The 16,677-nt window shown below is 37.9% G+C and overlaps 2 protein-coding genes across 3 annotated transcripts in view; one reads left to right on the top strand and one right to left on the bottom strand.

The window, feature by feature from the left end:
- Positions 1 to 511, bottom strand: part of LOC147226268 (protein phosphatase 1 regulatory subunit 37) — a 51,874-nt gene extending 51,363 nt beyond the window's left edge. The window contains exon 1 of the mRNA XM_086161098.1: positions 349 to 511. Coding sequence (XP_086017224.1) covers positions 349 to 511 — 163 coding nt within the window. The remainder of the gene's footprint in view (positions 1 to 348) is intronic.
- A 1,672-nt stretch (positions 512 to 2,183) lies between these two features.
- Positions 2,184 to 16,399, top strand: vrk1 (VRK serine/threonine kinase 1). 2 transcript variants are annotated; one of them, XR_015107182.1, is made up of 14 exons: positions 2,184 to 2,292; positions 2,791 to 2,947; positions 3,121 to 3,176; positions 3,488 to 3,557; positions 4,240 to 4,327; positions 5,210 to 5,318; positions 5,736 to 5,828; positions 6,994 to 7,126; positions 7,384 to 7,504; positions 7,603 to 7,661; positions 10,391 to 10,557; positions 12,552 to 12,628; positions 15,179 to 15,275; positions 15,817 to 15,855. XR_015107182.1 is itself a non-coding variant. In XM_086160305.1 (13 exons), the coding sequence occupies exons 2-13, from the start codon at positions 2,791 to 2,793 to the stop codon at positions 15,978 to 15,980; spliced, it is 1,314 nt and encodes a 437-aa protein (XP_086016431.1). In that variant the 5' UTR covers positions 2,184 to 2,292; the 3' UTR covers positions 15,981 to 16,399. The 2 variants fall into 2 exon arrangements, 1 of the variants encoding a protein (XP_086016431.1); XM_086160305.1 differs by lacking the exon at positions 12,552 to 12,628 and having other exon boundaries at positions 15,817 to 16,399.
- The last annotated feature ends 278 nt before the right edge of the window (positions 16,400 to 16,677 follow it).

Genomic DNA, 16,677 nt, shown 5'->3' with positions numbered 1-16,677 from the left:
TCTTCACTCTTGCTGACAGTGGTGAGTTATTAAGAAAGTGTTATATTTAATGATGCCACTCATAACATAACCAAAAGTAGCTTGTTTGCAAGTCATTCATTCATTCTCTACACTGTTTTATTTGGCACAAGGCAGAGCTCACCCTGAACTGTCACAGCTCTTGTTTACCGACAAAATTAAGATCGTTTTGAAAGTTAGATAGCGAGCTTGAATTTGAACTTCTCTGTATAAACTCAATACTGCTCTGAATTACTGTCAAAAGTTAAATTTTGACAGTAATTATAATTTTTTTCTTTTTTATTAAATCAAATCACCACAGAAGTGTAATACACAACTGAACAAGCTTACCCTTGTTACCTGAATCCCTGTGTTCAGCGAATCCAGATACAATTTGCTCATCAGGAGGGAAAGACACATGCTTTATTCCTTGGCTTCTCTTCTGATTCTTTCTGAGCTTTCCTGCTTGGTCTTCAATCTCTTTTCCTGTCTGCATCTCACTGCAGTGGATCATTCCTGTTTTAAGAGCCCATCACTTGCGTTTTCATCGGAATTTAAAAAAATCCAGTTCACCTCGAACAGAAAACACTCAAAATGCCAATGATATACCTGTCTTCCATTGAGTTATGGTGACTGTTATAGAAGCAATGCTAGTTTAAAGAGGGAGGAGAAATGTGTGCACAACAACATTATATACAAATAGTCATTTGGATGACTCTATTTCATGAAAGGGTGCTGTTCTTTCCACTCTGTGGCACTTGGAAAGACAAGACACTGGAGAAACAATATCTTATTCATGAGTTGTGCGTGGGGAAGCAACTGAAACCTAATATGTTTGAATCAAATGACACATGGAAAGTAAGGGAGGCCCCTGAACATTTGCATAGCTATTTCAACATTTACAGCAACATTTCAAATAATATACACTAAAATGAAGATTTTCGTGGATATCCTAGTTTTCTGAAAATGTCGGTGCTTCTTCTGTTACTACTGCCAACTCACTAATCTGAAGGGAAATCAATGTATCTCTTAACATACATGTTTTGATAAGTACAGGTCACCATGGATGTCATATATATATTTTTATTTACATTTTTGTTATATTTACATACCACCAGCATTAAAATATTAGACATGTGCACTATTATGCAACGGAATCACTGCTGGGATGCCTCTGTAGCTTAATGAGAGCTACAACAAAGCACTCTGAAAAGGGTATGCAGATGAATAATTTGATGAAGAGCACTTTGTAGTAAGAACACATAATTCACATTGTGTATATATGCAGTTTTCTGAATATTCAGTCATTGCATAAAATGTTAGAATCTTTCAAGGGCCTTTTACATGACCTCCGACTCTGTTTGTTTTTTATTTCATTGCCAGTGTGAAACTTAATTCCACAATGCCCATTCCAAAATGGTCGACAACATAATAATGTAATATAAGGGGTTCTCTGAAAGGAAGGGAAAACTAGACCTCAAAGACGAGTCATTATATTTCACTTGGAATAATTAGACAAAGATGTGGATTGCCTAAGTTTTCAATGCTGCAGAATGATATAATGTATCTATTATGTATATGTATGTATTACATATTCACTATATATGTGTGCCTGTGTGTCTCGATGTGAGAGCTTTAGTCGAAAAGTAGAAAATCAGCCATTGTGGTGGACACAGATGGGCGTGTCCTCTCATCCCACAGGTCCCGGGTCCGGGGGCGTGGTTTAGGTCGAGGGGGATTGTGGGCCATGAAAGGTAACGGTCAGTTGTTTCTGGTGTTTGGAAAATAGTTTGTACTCGCCTACGGCACCACCATCCATCCTCACAGCACCACACAATCATCTATATCGTATCGATCTACCTATTTCCATGATAGAATATACTGACCACAAATTGCACATGGAAGCAATATAACAACCTCTTTAAATAATTGTTTTAATATTGATAACCACTGATCATTGCATTGATTTATTTTGGTCCATTCGTCATAAAGAAAATCCAGTCAAAGCCAAAACATAGAGGTAGCGAATATAAAATTTCTCTCGGGGAGTAATAGCGGCCAGAATTACGATTACGTTGTTCTTTTTAGTTTAAGATTCGGTTAAATGACGTGTTTCACTTCCGCATAGTCCGTATTCCGCATTCCGTATAGTCAGCCAATAGCGAGGCGCAGTTCCGCATTTTGTATTATCACTTCCTGGCGCGGAGTTTTGCAGGAAGTTCGGTCCTTTCTGTTAGCGTACAGTAAACGTCAATAACAAAGTCAAGGCGTAAAGTTACTCCAGTTATTCCAGGTGTAAGTATTGTTTATCTGGATATTATTATAAATCACCGTAAGCCCGTCCTATCGGATGTTCGTGTTTCGGCTAGTTCTTTGATGAGTTGGCTAGCATGGAAGGCTAAGTGAAACTACATTATTTCGAAGATGTTGGACTCTCTACCGAGCATTTTTGTGTCTAATGACAAAATTGCTGCCAAAACTCCCCCGCATTTAACACCTAGAAGCTCTAGCGTGCTTTCATTACCCGATGTTTATCATGAGTCGAATCTATGTTCGCTATACTTCTGAGCCTAACATACGACGTTAGTTCCCAGACGGGTATGTCATGGTTTGTTTTGACGTTTTTATTATCTTCTTTCTGTGAATAGAATCAAATAAGCGATTGCAGCAGCTCCAAATGTTCGCTATAAGTACATTTCAGGCCATGCATTGGGGCATTGTACGCTTGTCACTGTCCGCTAATTGTAGCTAGATCGCATTATAACGTCAGCTGTTTCGATCTACGCGTTTCAGATGCCTCCTAAAGCAAAGGCAGGGAAAGGCAGAGCTCCAGCGAAGAGAAAGTTGGCAGAGGAGTTTCCGCCGGGGGAAGTGCTCACAGACACTGGGAAGAAAGCATGGAAGCTGGGGGATCCAGTCGGACGGGGAGGCTTCGGCCTCATTTATTTGGGTAAGAGGAGGAGAGTGGTTTAAAAATTGTTCATGTGATGTAAGATGCAATTCAAATTGCTGCTGTAGGGAATCATTCTATCTGCATGTGTTTTAATTTAATCGTGTCATGAAGCCTGGTCTCCAGGATTTCTAATGTGCTTCACAATTTTTTTTTTTTTTTTACCTTACCAGCTGATGAGAATTCAACTAAATGTGTTGGTGCCAACGCTCCTTTTGTCATCAAAGTGGTAAGATTTTCAAGTACTCTAATACTGATTTTTTACAATTCTAATACATTTCCAAAAATACATCATTCATAGATAGTATGTTGTTTTGCTTAATTATATGTTATAAGGTTGGTATCTTTTCATCTTTTCTTCTTTGGGCTTTACTTTAATGACCATGGTCTTCATATCCACAATAACTTATGATGCCTACGTCATATTGTATAAAAGACTGGTTGAAAGAGTTTTAAGGAGTTTTAAAATTTAAGGTCATGCATTGGAGCAAAAACAGGAAAAAAATCTACATAAATTGTTACTTGTGGATTTCTCTGTAGGAACCAAGAGACAATGGACCCCTGTTCTCTGAGCAGAAGTTCTACATGAGAGCTGCTAAACCGGAACTAAGTTAGTCTGGTATTACCTGATTATTTTAATGAGTATAAGTGCGCGGGCACAAGCGCACAACACAACACAACACAACACAACACAACACAACACAACACAACACAACACAACACAACACACACACAAACTTCAATGTAGGCACCTCAATGTAGGTCACAATGGAAATATTAGCCTTATGATCATAATACATACAACTTTGTGAAGTAAAAACAAGTTAGAGAAAAAGCAACTTTCTTAATTAAAAAAAGACAATCTTGTAGCACAGGCGCAAAAGGGGCCCCTGCAGAGGAAGGGGGGCTTTTGGTGGCAGCTCCGTTGGCCCCCAGGCCACAGCTTTGCATTTTATATAATAACAATCCAAATGTCAATCTCCCCTGACAATTAACTGTTATATTACTAAGGAACCAGGGGCTCATATTTTATTCATGGTGGGATCTCACGTTGTTGGTAAATATTTGTCCCAGCAGCAGATTAGCTTGTGGCCACCTTGTGTTGCCCCCTCCCAATGGAATTACACTCTTATTACTATGAACATCACAGCAATTACTCTTACCTGTACCAGTTAGCAGTGTGTTTACTAGAAGTTTCGAGATACCAAATAGTTTATTTCATTAATATATACACATTTTAAAAATGCAAGATGTATTGAAAATTTACTAATGTACATTGTTTTGTCCTGCAGTCCAGAGCTGGGTGAAGTCACATCAACTGAAAAGTCTGGGTGTTCCCAGGTACTGGGGCTCAGGTGTTCATGAGAGAGGGGGTAAAAGGTACACTTTTCATTCATTGGTTTTGGCAGGGACCTCACTCACAACTAAAGGAGAAACAGCAGTACATATCAGGCTTCTACTCATGGTGTCTGATAGAGATTTTCTGTGAAAAATAATATTGTAGGGATCGAATTGTGTCAGCATGATCTTGATGATTGTGATTCTGAAACCGTTGTTTGAACTTTTTATACATTTTCATGTAATGGTATGTATGACTAGTGGAGTATTTCCCAATTTAATCTTTTCACAAAAAGAGGAAAAATCTGAGGTAGAAAAATAGCATTGAGAAATTTAGATTGCATAGCATTATTTCCTTAAATCGCAAACTCAGTTTTACTTTGCGTCGTAAAATCTCTTCAGTTACACAGCCTGTTTGATTCCATTTCATAGGAATAGTAGAGTTCTGAATGAATTTGATAAACACAAAAAAAAAACAAAAGGAAATAGTAATTGAGGAAAAAATGACTTGTACAAGTTCACGTCCAGCAGCCCAACACAAAATAATACGAGAATAAAATGATTGCAGCCAAGTGACAAACAAGAATGAATGGATTTTTAATCTCTCAGTAACACATGCAGGTCTTGCTTCCTCTGTCATATCTGTCCCCAAATACGAAGGTTTTGATAAAGAGCAGTGAGAAAAGCAGGTGTGGAGTGAATCTGTCGTAATGAAACATTACATTAAACTGAATCAGAATAGCATTGCTTTTGATTCAAATGGGAGTAACACAAGACCTGTTATAAGCCATTCATACTGCTTAAGCTGTGTTGTTAATGTAATATTTTATGAATTTCATTCGTTTTTTTTCTGATTATGCAGAAATTCAATAATTTAGTAAATTTAACAGTGTGTTGTGTAACATTAACATGTACTTCTCATAGTTATCGGTTCATGGTCATGGACAGGCTTGGCACAGACCTGCAGAAGAAGTTTGAAAGTTGCGGCAGAAGGTTCTCCAGAAAACTTGTACTCCAACTTGGTCTTCGATTGGTAAGTTATTTCATGTTTTACTCACCCACTTGTCCACCTTTCTAGTTTTCTGTTATGCCTTTTGGCAAAGAGACTGTGGACTGAAATGTGGTGAGACACACTTGTAACTTTGACTTCATACTCATCTATGAGTCACAGGTTTTTAGAGTTGCTAAAATGCAGTGTGCTGTACTGCAATTTTGAGATTGTAAGAAGCTGAAAAATATATTTTTAATATATATTTGTCTTGTGCAGATCCCCGAAAACTTACATATCCTTACTCATATTGCAAATAATATTGAAATTGCAACATCAATCAGGTTTCTGCTGTAATTGACGAGCTGATGATCAAAAGGATTTTATTTTCTGGAATGTTTATTATTTAAATGCATCAATCGCTATTTTACAGTAGATCTAACATTGTTTCTTCTTGTGAAGCTTGATACCCTTGAATACATCCACCATCATGAGTATGTACATGCTGACATAAAAGCATCAAACATCATGTTGAGCCACAGTGATCCTAACCAGGTTAGTGTCTTATTTACAGTCCTCACATTCTAAATCTAAAAATTAAGCTATAATTTTTGTTTTAATTTTCCATTTTTGATGTGAGGGAAACCTCAAGTAGTAGATGTTGTGACCCATGCTGAATAACAGAGCAGTGTGACTCAGGGGGATTAGAGTGGTCGTCCTTGGAATTGAAGACTCCTGGTTGAACTCCCGCGATCCTCTTAGCCAGTCGAAGTGTTGTTGAGCAAGACGCTGAACCCCTAACTCAGGGGTGGGCAAACTTTTTGGCTCAGGGGCTGCATTGACTTTTAAAATTTGACAGACAGGGCAGGTCAGCACAAGATTCGATACATATAACAAAAAAAAAAAAAAAACACATTTTTAACAGTACATATCAGACTCGTCTGACATTCGTATGAACATTGTCTGACATTTGCTTCGAAAATAAAACCAGCTTGGTGTTGAAAGCATTTCATGCACAAACCAGTTTTTCGCTTGTAGCTTCACGCCCAGCTCATTCATGTGTGTCAGTATGTCCACAATAAAGACTAAATCACGTAGCCAATCTGTGTCATTCAGCTCTAGACAATTCTCTAGTGTTCTCAAGTAGTTCCAAAAATGAAATATCTCCCGTTGGAGCGCCCTCATTCATTGATCCAATAATTCACATCAAGTATGAATTCTGTACTACTCTGTGGCAGGCCGGATTAAAAAGACCAACGGGCCGGGCCAGATGTGGCCCGCGGGCCGTAGTTTGCCCACCCCTCTCCTAACTGCTACCCTAGCGCTGCTCCTTCGCTGCCTTCTGCTCATGGTTCAGCCATGATGGGTTAAATGCAGTGGTCTAAATTCGCTCTATTTATGACTGAATGTGATAATAAAGGTATTTATTCTTCTTTTGACACATGGATTGACCTATTACTAATGCAACAGAACTGATCTGTTATTTCATTCAAGTTTAGTTGCGTTCGTGTATGCGCTTGTGTGAACATGTGTGTACACACGAGCGAGTGCATGCATGATAGTTAGCTTCAGGATTACAATATTTATTAAAAGATCTATTTTAATACTTTTGGTTGTGGCTGGATGTGATGCGATATTCACTGTGCTCTAAAAGCCATTTAACATGAACATCTGTTCACATGTGTAAGCATACCTGAATTGCTGTCTTTGTGAAATATAGGTCTACTTGGTAGATTATGGGCTGGCATATAGGTATGCACCTGATGGTACCCCGAAAATTTACAAGGAAGACCCCAAGAGATGTCATGATGGCACTATTGAATTCACAAGCATTGATGCTCACATGGGAGCAGGTAGGTATAACAAGTTCAGCCATGTGACCTCATGTTCTCTGTACCTTAACATTATTGAAATTTGTTATTGTAACAGAACAGATTTACTTTTATATTCAATGAATTAATTTCTATATGAGTTCTATGGGTTCATGGTTGCAGTCCATCATTTTACTTAACACTTAACAAGAGTCTTAAAATATTTGAGATGTTTATTCACAACTTATGCTTGCTTGGCGTCATTGCTTGAAGTTAAAAATTTGATAATTTGGCTCCAGCTGCTTGTAGGCGGGGTGACCTGGAGATCCTGAGCTACTGCATGGTCCAGTGGCTTTGCGGTCGTCTACCCTGGGAGGATAAGTTACATGATCCCAGCTATGTTAGAGACTCAAAAATTAGGTGAGAGAACTACACTTGCAGTTATCACACATACAATTTATGAGTACTGTCACCAAACACCAAGTCTGCTACATGTCCTTTTTCAATCTCACATTTAGGTGTCGAGAAAACATCTCAGAGTTTATGAAGACGTGTTTTTCCTCTCAAGACAGGCCAGGTAAGATAGAGCTATGCATCCAAATTAATATATTTTGGCATAAAAACCCAGATCTATTGTGGGACATTTAGAACTATTGTTTTTTGTCATGTATGGGTAATGGAAAGACAACAAAGTGTGTGGGAAAGCAGTCTCTTGTTATGTTCTTTAACAAAACACTAAACAGATTCGTCAAAACCTAAACACAGTGAAAATCTTACAACCCCTTTTGATCGTAATGACACTTCTTTCAATCTTTCCCAAAGTTTGGACCTTTAAATTGTCAAATTTGATCCTTTCTGCATACATGTAATATATTAGCATTATTGTGGTTGTTCTAATTTTAATTCTATTTGTATGGGTTTATGTGAATGTCCTACATTCAAGCAATTAAAATTTACTTATGACCATATAACCTGGTCTAAAGTCATTTAATTTTTTTATTTTTTTTTATTTTTCAAGTTTAGATGTACATACTAAATGTGCCCAACACCATCATCAGATGTTCTCCTTGTGGCAAACAAGTAAAATAATCACAGAAAAAAAAAATTGTAAAGATAATTATTGTGTACATCACAGCTGCTGCACCCCATGTGGCAGTGCTACATTCCTGTTGCTCATGTAGATTGTCTGCTCATCTCCTATTATGTATTCAATGCATTTGTGGATTTATTAAATACCTATTGGCCCCCCTCCACAGCACAAATCATTTGTGTGTCTCAACATTAGAGTTGTGTACGTTTACATCCTAGGCACAGCAGTGTAACTATGGGCGTCTGTAGCTTTCCTAGGGATTTTTTAAATTAATGTATTTCTTCTTACCTAAAACATCTAAGAGGCTGATTTCAGTTATTTCAAACTTTTACTGATGGACATTGTTGTACAGGTAAAAAGGAAAATTAAAGGGGCAAAAACTGTTTATCAGGTAGCATAATAACAAATATATTTGTTGACAGCCAAGAAATATATTTTTCATCTCCAAATAAAAACGTGCTCAAACTTTCTCCAGTTGAAATTCCAATCCAAACAGGATTTAGGTTGAACAGTCGTTTTAAGAGAATAAGAATGAATTAAAGAGAATCAAACTGTGAAACACTGAAGTGCTTAACAATGTCTGAAGTCTTCCAACCTGTTGATGATACGTAAACATATAGGCTAGCATGCTCTCTAAATATAAAGAAATATAAACCAAATAAAGAAATATAAATGTAAATATAAACCGAATCACTTCATAATTTGTATAGATTAAATTAAAAAAATGATTATGCATATTGTTGCAATATGTTGATGTTTGGACATTTTAGATGCCATGAAGTCCAAAACCACAAAACTGTCGAGCGCAGTTCCTTCTGTGAATGAAATGGTCTATCCCTATACATTTGGTTCTTGTTTGGAATGACGTGAGAAGACATGCAGTAAACATTCAAAGTGCCGGCTGAAAATGGTTACTTATGTTAACTTTGTCTTTTAATGTCTGCACACTGACCTGCAGGCAGTGTATCAGCTTAGGCAGAGGATGAACAGGAAGCATCACATCCTCTTTCTTCTGCCCTGCTGAGCACAATCAAACGTGTGTGTGTGTGTGTGTGTGTGTGTGTGTGTGTGTGTGTGTGTGTGTGTGTGTGTGTGTGTGTGTGTGTGTGTGTCATGTCTGAAATGAGTCACAGCAAACAGACTGAATCAGGATAAGTTCAATATTGTGCCATTGACGGTTGAAATAGAGATAGTCTGAACTCTTCACAAGGACAGGTCTGGCTACTGTATTATTTATATTCATAAAAAAAACAAAACAAATGTGAATACTTTAAAGTATCGTTTATATTTTAGGTCATCAGCATAAAATGTTGCATGCATTATAGATGTGTTTGTCAGCATTAAGCCAGAGCATGACACACCAACCAAAATTCTATGAAATAATGCGTATAGTCACCTGCAAGCCATTTTCCCTTTAAAATGGCACTCCAACAGGAACTGTATATCAAGCTCATATATCACCATCATTGTGCCTGCATTCTTCCATAGATGATCAATCGCGAGCACTTAAGACTGTTGATGTATCAACGCTGTCCACAGATCAATAATTATCTGCCATGCCTGGCAACAATGGGGGGGTACGACAAAAAAATTAATTTGTCACGGAGGGTTATACATTGTGCTATCTATGGTGTAAGAACAATCAAACTGTGGGTCTATCCCTTTGAAAATGTGACCGGAACAATGAATGTCACCTGGGCATCATTTCTTCTTGTGATTTTAATCGGTGAGCATGGACATTTTTGATTGTATTTGATAGCTAGTTGGATTGGATGAGCGATGTTACTGACCTTCCAGACCTTAAGTGCCAAAGCAGTGTCAGATGACTGCAGAATGTTGAGGTTGTGTCAACAGTGAAAAAATGCTGATGAACTAATGATCAGACATAATTGCCCACAATTTTTGTTTCCTTCAATTCAAAGAGAACTGTTGCAAAGGAAATTTTACTTGCACCTTTGGTTATTTTGATGCCTAAGCTATTGTAGATTTGCAGTTAATGTGACATACGTGACAGTTTCCACTGTTACCAAAATCTTTATATACACATTGTGCTGTTAAAGTTGTTATTATTAATATTTATTATTCTTCAGATTCACAGCTTTTCTGGGTTATGTTTCCTGGCCTGTTTTTGTGAACTTTGTAAATAAGATCACCGATACAAGATGCCTGCAGAGGGTGTGAAATTGTTCTTGTTCTTGTGTTGGTCTGTGTCGCAGATGAAATCCAGAAGTTCATGGAGGAAGTGAAAGCTCTGGACTACCAAGACGATCCACCATACCCAAAGCTTCGCGAAATTCTGCAGGCTGGACTCAATAGTGCCAGCTTGAAAGATGATGGGAAGCTGGACTTTTTTGCTGTTAATGAAGCAGGACCATCTTCTCAGGTTAGTGTCCAACTAGAGTGAAAAGGTAATATAGATTAGTATCTAATCAATTTAGTGCATATATTGCAAACAGCAATAAGCCATTAGTTGTTTATTTGTTTGTGTATTAGCTGGTAGGTTAAACAATTCCTCCGTGTGTGCAGCAAAGAAGGTTGATGAGGTCAGGGCCAATTTACAGGTGCAGTTACACTGGTTACAATCTCACCATTTTTTTTCTCAAAAGCACAGTCTGGTGCCCTGATGTTTGATTTATGCCATGTTAAATGTAAGATCCAGTATTATCATGCACAAAATACATTCTTCAATATCATTCAGTGTTGTTTTTATATTTATTTATGAATTTATATTAAATGGGAAGACCCCTAGATGCGACAATGAATTGCATTTTAGCATCATGCATTTCTTTGTTTCGAATTTTAGAGTTGAATTCACCTATCAGATGTTTAAACTGACTTGTGTGACTACGCAGCTCTACAGAGTGTTTTAGCAGTTTTCAAGTCGTAATTTTGGTTTTGATACAGACTGTTTGGTTGAATCGACAACGTACCTGTAATGTGTTGCTTTTTCTAGCACACTAGCTCACTGACATTCTCACATCAAACAGTCTTTGTAGAGAGGTAAAAGTAGAAAGCCAAAAACAGTTTTTGTTTATGTTTGGACTGACATCAACCAGCGCACAGACATCAATTCACTGTTACTGTAGCTTTGTTCTCTCATAGAACTCATTTTTATTGATTATCTGGCCCTGTAATGATTAAGATTTTTACTCAGATGATTTGGCCATGTTGGTGAAATTTTCATTGTAAGATATATTGTAGACGTCTTTCTCCAAAATCTTGACAATATTTTCGATTGCGCTACAATTTAATAATGATGATTTATTGTTCTTCACATAAACAGCCAGCTGGGTATGTCAGCTTATTTTCTTTGATACTGTACTATTAATTTTGTATTTGAACTATAAAATAAACTGTTTGACTGTACTGGAATGAAGCAATTCAACATTGGCATTTTCAGTGTATACAAATGAGATTTCAAGGGCGTTAGACACTGAATGCACAATTATTAAGCAAGTTGTATTTTTGTGGATTAATTTTGTGATTGTACAAGTACAGTGTTTTTGGACAGTCCAAAATGTTAACCAACCCTCAATTGGCTTTCTTAATATTTATATGTACTGGAACACCATTATTGGGCAATAATTAGTGTGCAGAATTATTATGCCACTAAATCAAAAACAGAGATTTTACCATCTCACTTGTTTATTTTCATCTTTTAAAGAGATGAATAACAAACTCAAAATTTACAAATAAAAATTTCTGGACCCCCCCCCCCCCAAAAAAAAAGAAGAAAAAAAAACCTCAGTGAATCTAGCCAGCCTTCTTTTGGATAACAGTCACAAGCCTTCCATTCATGGAGTCAGTCAATTTCTTGATCTGGTCAGAATCAATGTTTTGTGCAGCTGCAACCACAGCCTCCTTGACACTGTTCAAGTAGGTGTACGGTTTACCTTCACTGTAAATTTCCTGCCGGAGGAGGGCCCAAAAGTTCTCAATAGGGTTTAAGTCAGGTGAAGAAGGGGGCCATGTCATGAGTTTTTCATCCTGAAGGACATTACTGGACAGCCACGCAGTGGAGTACTTTGATGCATGTGATGAAATGTTGTCTTGCATGAAAAAGTCCTTTTGAAAGACGCAGACTTTTTTGCTATACCTTTGCTGAAGATAGTGTCTTCTAAAAATTGGCAGTAGGTCTGAGAGTTGATTTTGAGTACATTTTCCAACTAGTTCATCTCTAAGAATGCTTGCCCATACCAGTACCCCACCTCCACCTTGCTGGAGTCAAAGTGGAGCTCTGGGTCTGTTACTGATCCAACCATGGGCCCAGCAATCCGGTCCGTCAATAGTCACTCTCACCTCATTAACCCACAGAACCTCTGTCTTCAGATATTTCTTGGCACATTCTTGATGTTTCAACTTATGTGTCTTGTTCAGAGGTGGTCGGGTTTCAACCTTTCTTACCTTGGCCGTGCCTCTGAGAACTGAACACTTCGTTCTTCTTAACACTCCAGGTAGGTTGCAGTTGTTGAATAAGGCAGCACTGGAGGATAATGGGTTCCTGGTAGCTTCATGTTTGATTCTTAAATCTTTGGCAGTTAATTTGTGTCTTTTCTACTTGACACTTTTCTTGCAACCCTGTTGACTATTTGCAACAAAACGTTTGATGGTTCTGTATTCACACTCCAATATCTTGGATATTTTAAGAGTGCTGTATTTTTCTGAAAGACTTTTTACAATTTTTAACTTTTCACAGTCAGTTAAATCTCTTTTTTTGGCCCATTTTTCCTGAGGAGAAGAATCTGCCTAATAATTAGGCACACCTCCTTGGGCCACACTGTCCCTTGTTACACAAATACACATCACCGTTAAATCCAATAAGCATTCAAGTATATACAGCTTGGAGTTGGAAATTATGGATAAAATTATGCCATGGTCAACATAATCGCTTGGCTAATAATTGTGCACACAGTGTACATCAATCCTGATTTGGCATTGCTGATGTTGCCACTATTAGAGGTCTGCTTTGTAGTAATTGAAAAATATAATCAGTGATGTTTTGTCCTAGTGATTGTGTATATATATCGACCTATATATTAACACTTTATAGAGGAGTTGAGCATGGTTCAAGGGGCAGAGGGTGAGTGTGGTCGTCCTTGGAACCGAACCTTCCCTGGTTTGATTCCTAGCTCCTTCTAGCCTGTTGAAGTGTTGTTGGGCAAGACACTGAACCCCTAACTGCTCCCGTTGCATTAAGTAGCTGCCTTTTGCTCATGGTTCATCCATGAAGGGTTAAATGCAGTGGTCAAATTTTGCTATGTATAATTAAATGTGACAGTAATTTTCTTAACTTCCTATTCTTGTTCATAATTTGATGCTGCTACCCCATGTGCCCCCCAATTGGCCCTCAGGGACTAATAAAATTTTTCTCAGATTCTGATTCTGACTGGTAGTCTGTTCTTCTTAAGTGCTTATCAGGATTACAAAGACAATAACCAGGTGTGTTGGACCAGACTTGGTTGAAATGTAGTTCTGGTGAAGTGGCAACATTTAAGACAAGATCGTCACCGCATAGTGAATAACACTTTTTTTTCTTCAGTCTATCACTCCCATGCTCCAGCTCCTGCTCTCTTGCTCTCTGTGCATATGGATGATGCCACTGGGGACCTGGCATTGCCAGCCGAGGGGTTACCGTGCCCTGGCGCTGGTTATTTTATGTAATTATCCTGACAATCTGTTCACCTCAGCAGGCGCTGCATGATGATTGCGAGGTAGCAATCGTTGAAGTAGAGGCAAAAATAGGAATGAGGGTGGAGCTTCAGTGGAGGTTGTGAGTTTAACGTTAATGCAGAGAACCAGGTTGGAGAATGGTGAATTGAGAAGTCCCCTTGTTGAAAGACCACACTTTCTTTCATTCATTCTTCATCAGTCTGTGCTCCTATTCTGTTGCTGAAGGTGGGCAGACCCTCCATTTTGACATTCCTTATGAATACTGTATTTTCCAGACCATTGTGCACACCCAAATATAAGTCGGACCAGCTAAAAATAAACAAATGAATGTATGTGTACATATATTGGCCGCACTGGTCTATAAGCCGCAGTTGTCCATTTTGTAACGTGAGCTATTTGCACCGAAGCCTTTTTTTTACTTTCAATTAAATACATACTGGTAACATCCGTAAATATGTGCTAGTAACGCTTTCTTCTGAACAGTGGCTGTAACACGGCTGATGAAAAAGTAATAATGAATAACACAAGGAAAAGTCCATCTATCTATCCATTTTCTATCCCCGCTTCGTCCCACTCCTGCCGATCACTTTCTCCTGCACACTTAAACCATTAAAATGGTCTTCTTCAGTGTCGGAATTGATCAGCCTCAGAATTTCATGGTAATTTCATTGGTCCGATGTGACGAGGCTAAATGTTTTGGCAGCATGAAGCTCGTTAGCCCCCAAAAATCCATAAATTAGCTGCATCATTGATTAAGTTGCAGTGCTTAAAGCGTGTGAAAAAAGGAGTGGCTTATAGTCCAGAAATTAAGGTAAGCGTAAAGGAAGTTAAAGGTTTTTCAATTTGTTGCTGTATAGTCAAAATATGAGTGTGACATTTATAATGTATTTATGTGTGTGAGCAGTCAGTGGCTGGTGAGATGGCAGAGAGATAATTGCATTTACTCACACTTCACATACACAAGGCCGGGGGCTCAGAGAAGTCGGGTCATGTCATCGCCAAGTCAAGGCCTCGCCTCGACAGATGTGTTTTCATTCTGCTCGCCCTCAAATGCTCCAGGCCTACAAAGCCTCTTCAGACTCTCTTTATCTCCATTTGAATTAAAAAAAATCTCCTTAGAATTCAAAATATTATATCTTGCTCTGCATTTTACCTTTTTTGCTCTTTGCGGCAGTTTTATTATGTTTTGAGAGAAGACGGATGTCCATCCATCCATATATTTCCTGTTTATCTGCAGGAGTTTGATAGAAAGACATTGAAACTAAATGTTACAACTAAAGATTGTAAGGCCAGTCTATGGAAGAGAAAAAGCTCATATTTCCTTCTATGTCCAGGTGATGACAAAGAGAAAGAGAGTGGCAGAGAAGCCAGCAGACACTGAAGACACTGATGAAAGTCCAGCCAAGAAAAAGAAGACCAGCACGGACAGAGGTAAATTTACACTTCCTTTACCAGACCCTTCTCAGTCTTGCTAAAAAAAATCAAATTTAGTTTATTCACAAGTAAAATCATTATTGTTATGATGCGACCACAACAAGAATGACATTTATCATAACAAATTGTTAGACAAAAGCTTATAACTTCAATTATTTTTTCAAAACTCTTGGATGTCAACATTGTTTTTTAGCAGCATCTTTAGGTATTGTTTAGAATTTCAGACCAGAGGGTCTGAAATCCATCCTCCTCGGGTCTCCTCATAGCAGCATGATCCCTACATGGTGGTGTTTTGTTGTGACTGGCATTTTCAGTATTGGCTTTGTAATGGAATGCAGAGGTTCTCGTCATTGAGACTTCATAGCTGTCAGCAATACATTTAACTGGCTGATTTAACATCTACTATTCTTTTTTTAATTATTGCCATGAGTTATATTGGTTAGAGAACAAGCTAAAAGAATGCTGCAGTTGTCTTAGTTTAACTTCTTCAGAGAATTTTTCTTTACTTCTACTTGTTTTTTTCTTCCTTCCCAAATAGTAAACGGTGGGGGGAAGAGTGCTAAAAAGACGCCTGAACGGTCAAAGGTTTCCATTGCAAGGAAGCGGAATACACCTAAATCCAGAGGGGTAGGCAGAGCTGCCAAGAATTCATCAGGCACGGCCCGCAAAACAAGAGGCAGACCAAAAAAAAGAAGCCCCTAAACGAACCCTCATTCTTTCATAATATCCAACTGTCCATTTTTTCTTCTTCTTTTGAAGCTGGATGGATTGTATATAAAATTTAATAAACAAAACTAAACAAAACAAAACATCTATCCATATTTCCCATGTTTTTTTGCATTGCTGCTTATGAAATATATTGGAAATATGTTTACAACATATGTTGAAATTAGGAAAACAAAATTAGGAAAACTTTAAAATTTATACCTGCTTCTTAAAGGTGCACTACACGCCACTGCCCGATAGCTACCATGTAGATGGCTTTAATGTTAGTTTGGGGATTTCCTCCACCCTTTTCCTTAATAAAATCGCGTTATTCTGTCTTTGTCAAGGACTACCTAAGTGGCATCGTTCTAAGAGTGAGCACTGCTTTTATGGCTGTATGGACTTTCAAATAACAATTATTAATTAAATCTGATTTTATTCACTGTGAAATGTGCCTAATCAAATGATACCAGTGTAAAATGTAATGGATAATGACTTAAAAGTAATTGAGCTAATTTACGTTGAAGCAGTAGCTAGAAAAAAAAAGCTATTATTGTAATTCAGTCAACGCTAACTGCTGGCCTGGTGTTACCTGCTATTCTGGAAACCCTCTACAACTACATCTTTGAGTTTTATTTCTGTGTTTACGTAGACTTTTTTTTTTTTTTTTTCTTAGTCTGCGGGTCACGGGCAT

The sequence above is a fragment of the Fistularia commersonii genome, chromosome 15, assembly GCF_037954325.1.
Source record: "Fistularia commersonii isolate RoL2024-O1a breed Wild chromosome 15, RoL_Fcom_v1.0, whole genome shotgun sequence".
Classification (NCBI taxonomy): Eukaryota; Metazoa; Chordata; class Actinopteri; order Syngnathiformes; family Fistulariidae; genus Fistularia; species Fistularia commersonii.
Note: the sequence above shows the minus strand (reverse complement) of the source record. Positions and strands in the feature narration are given on the sequence as shown.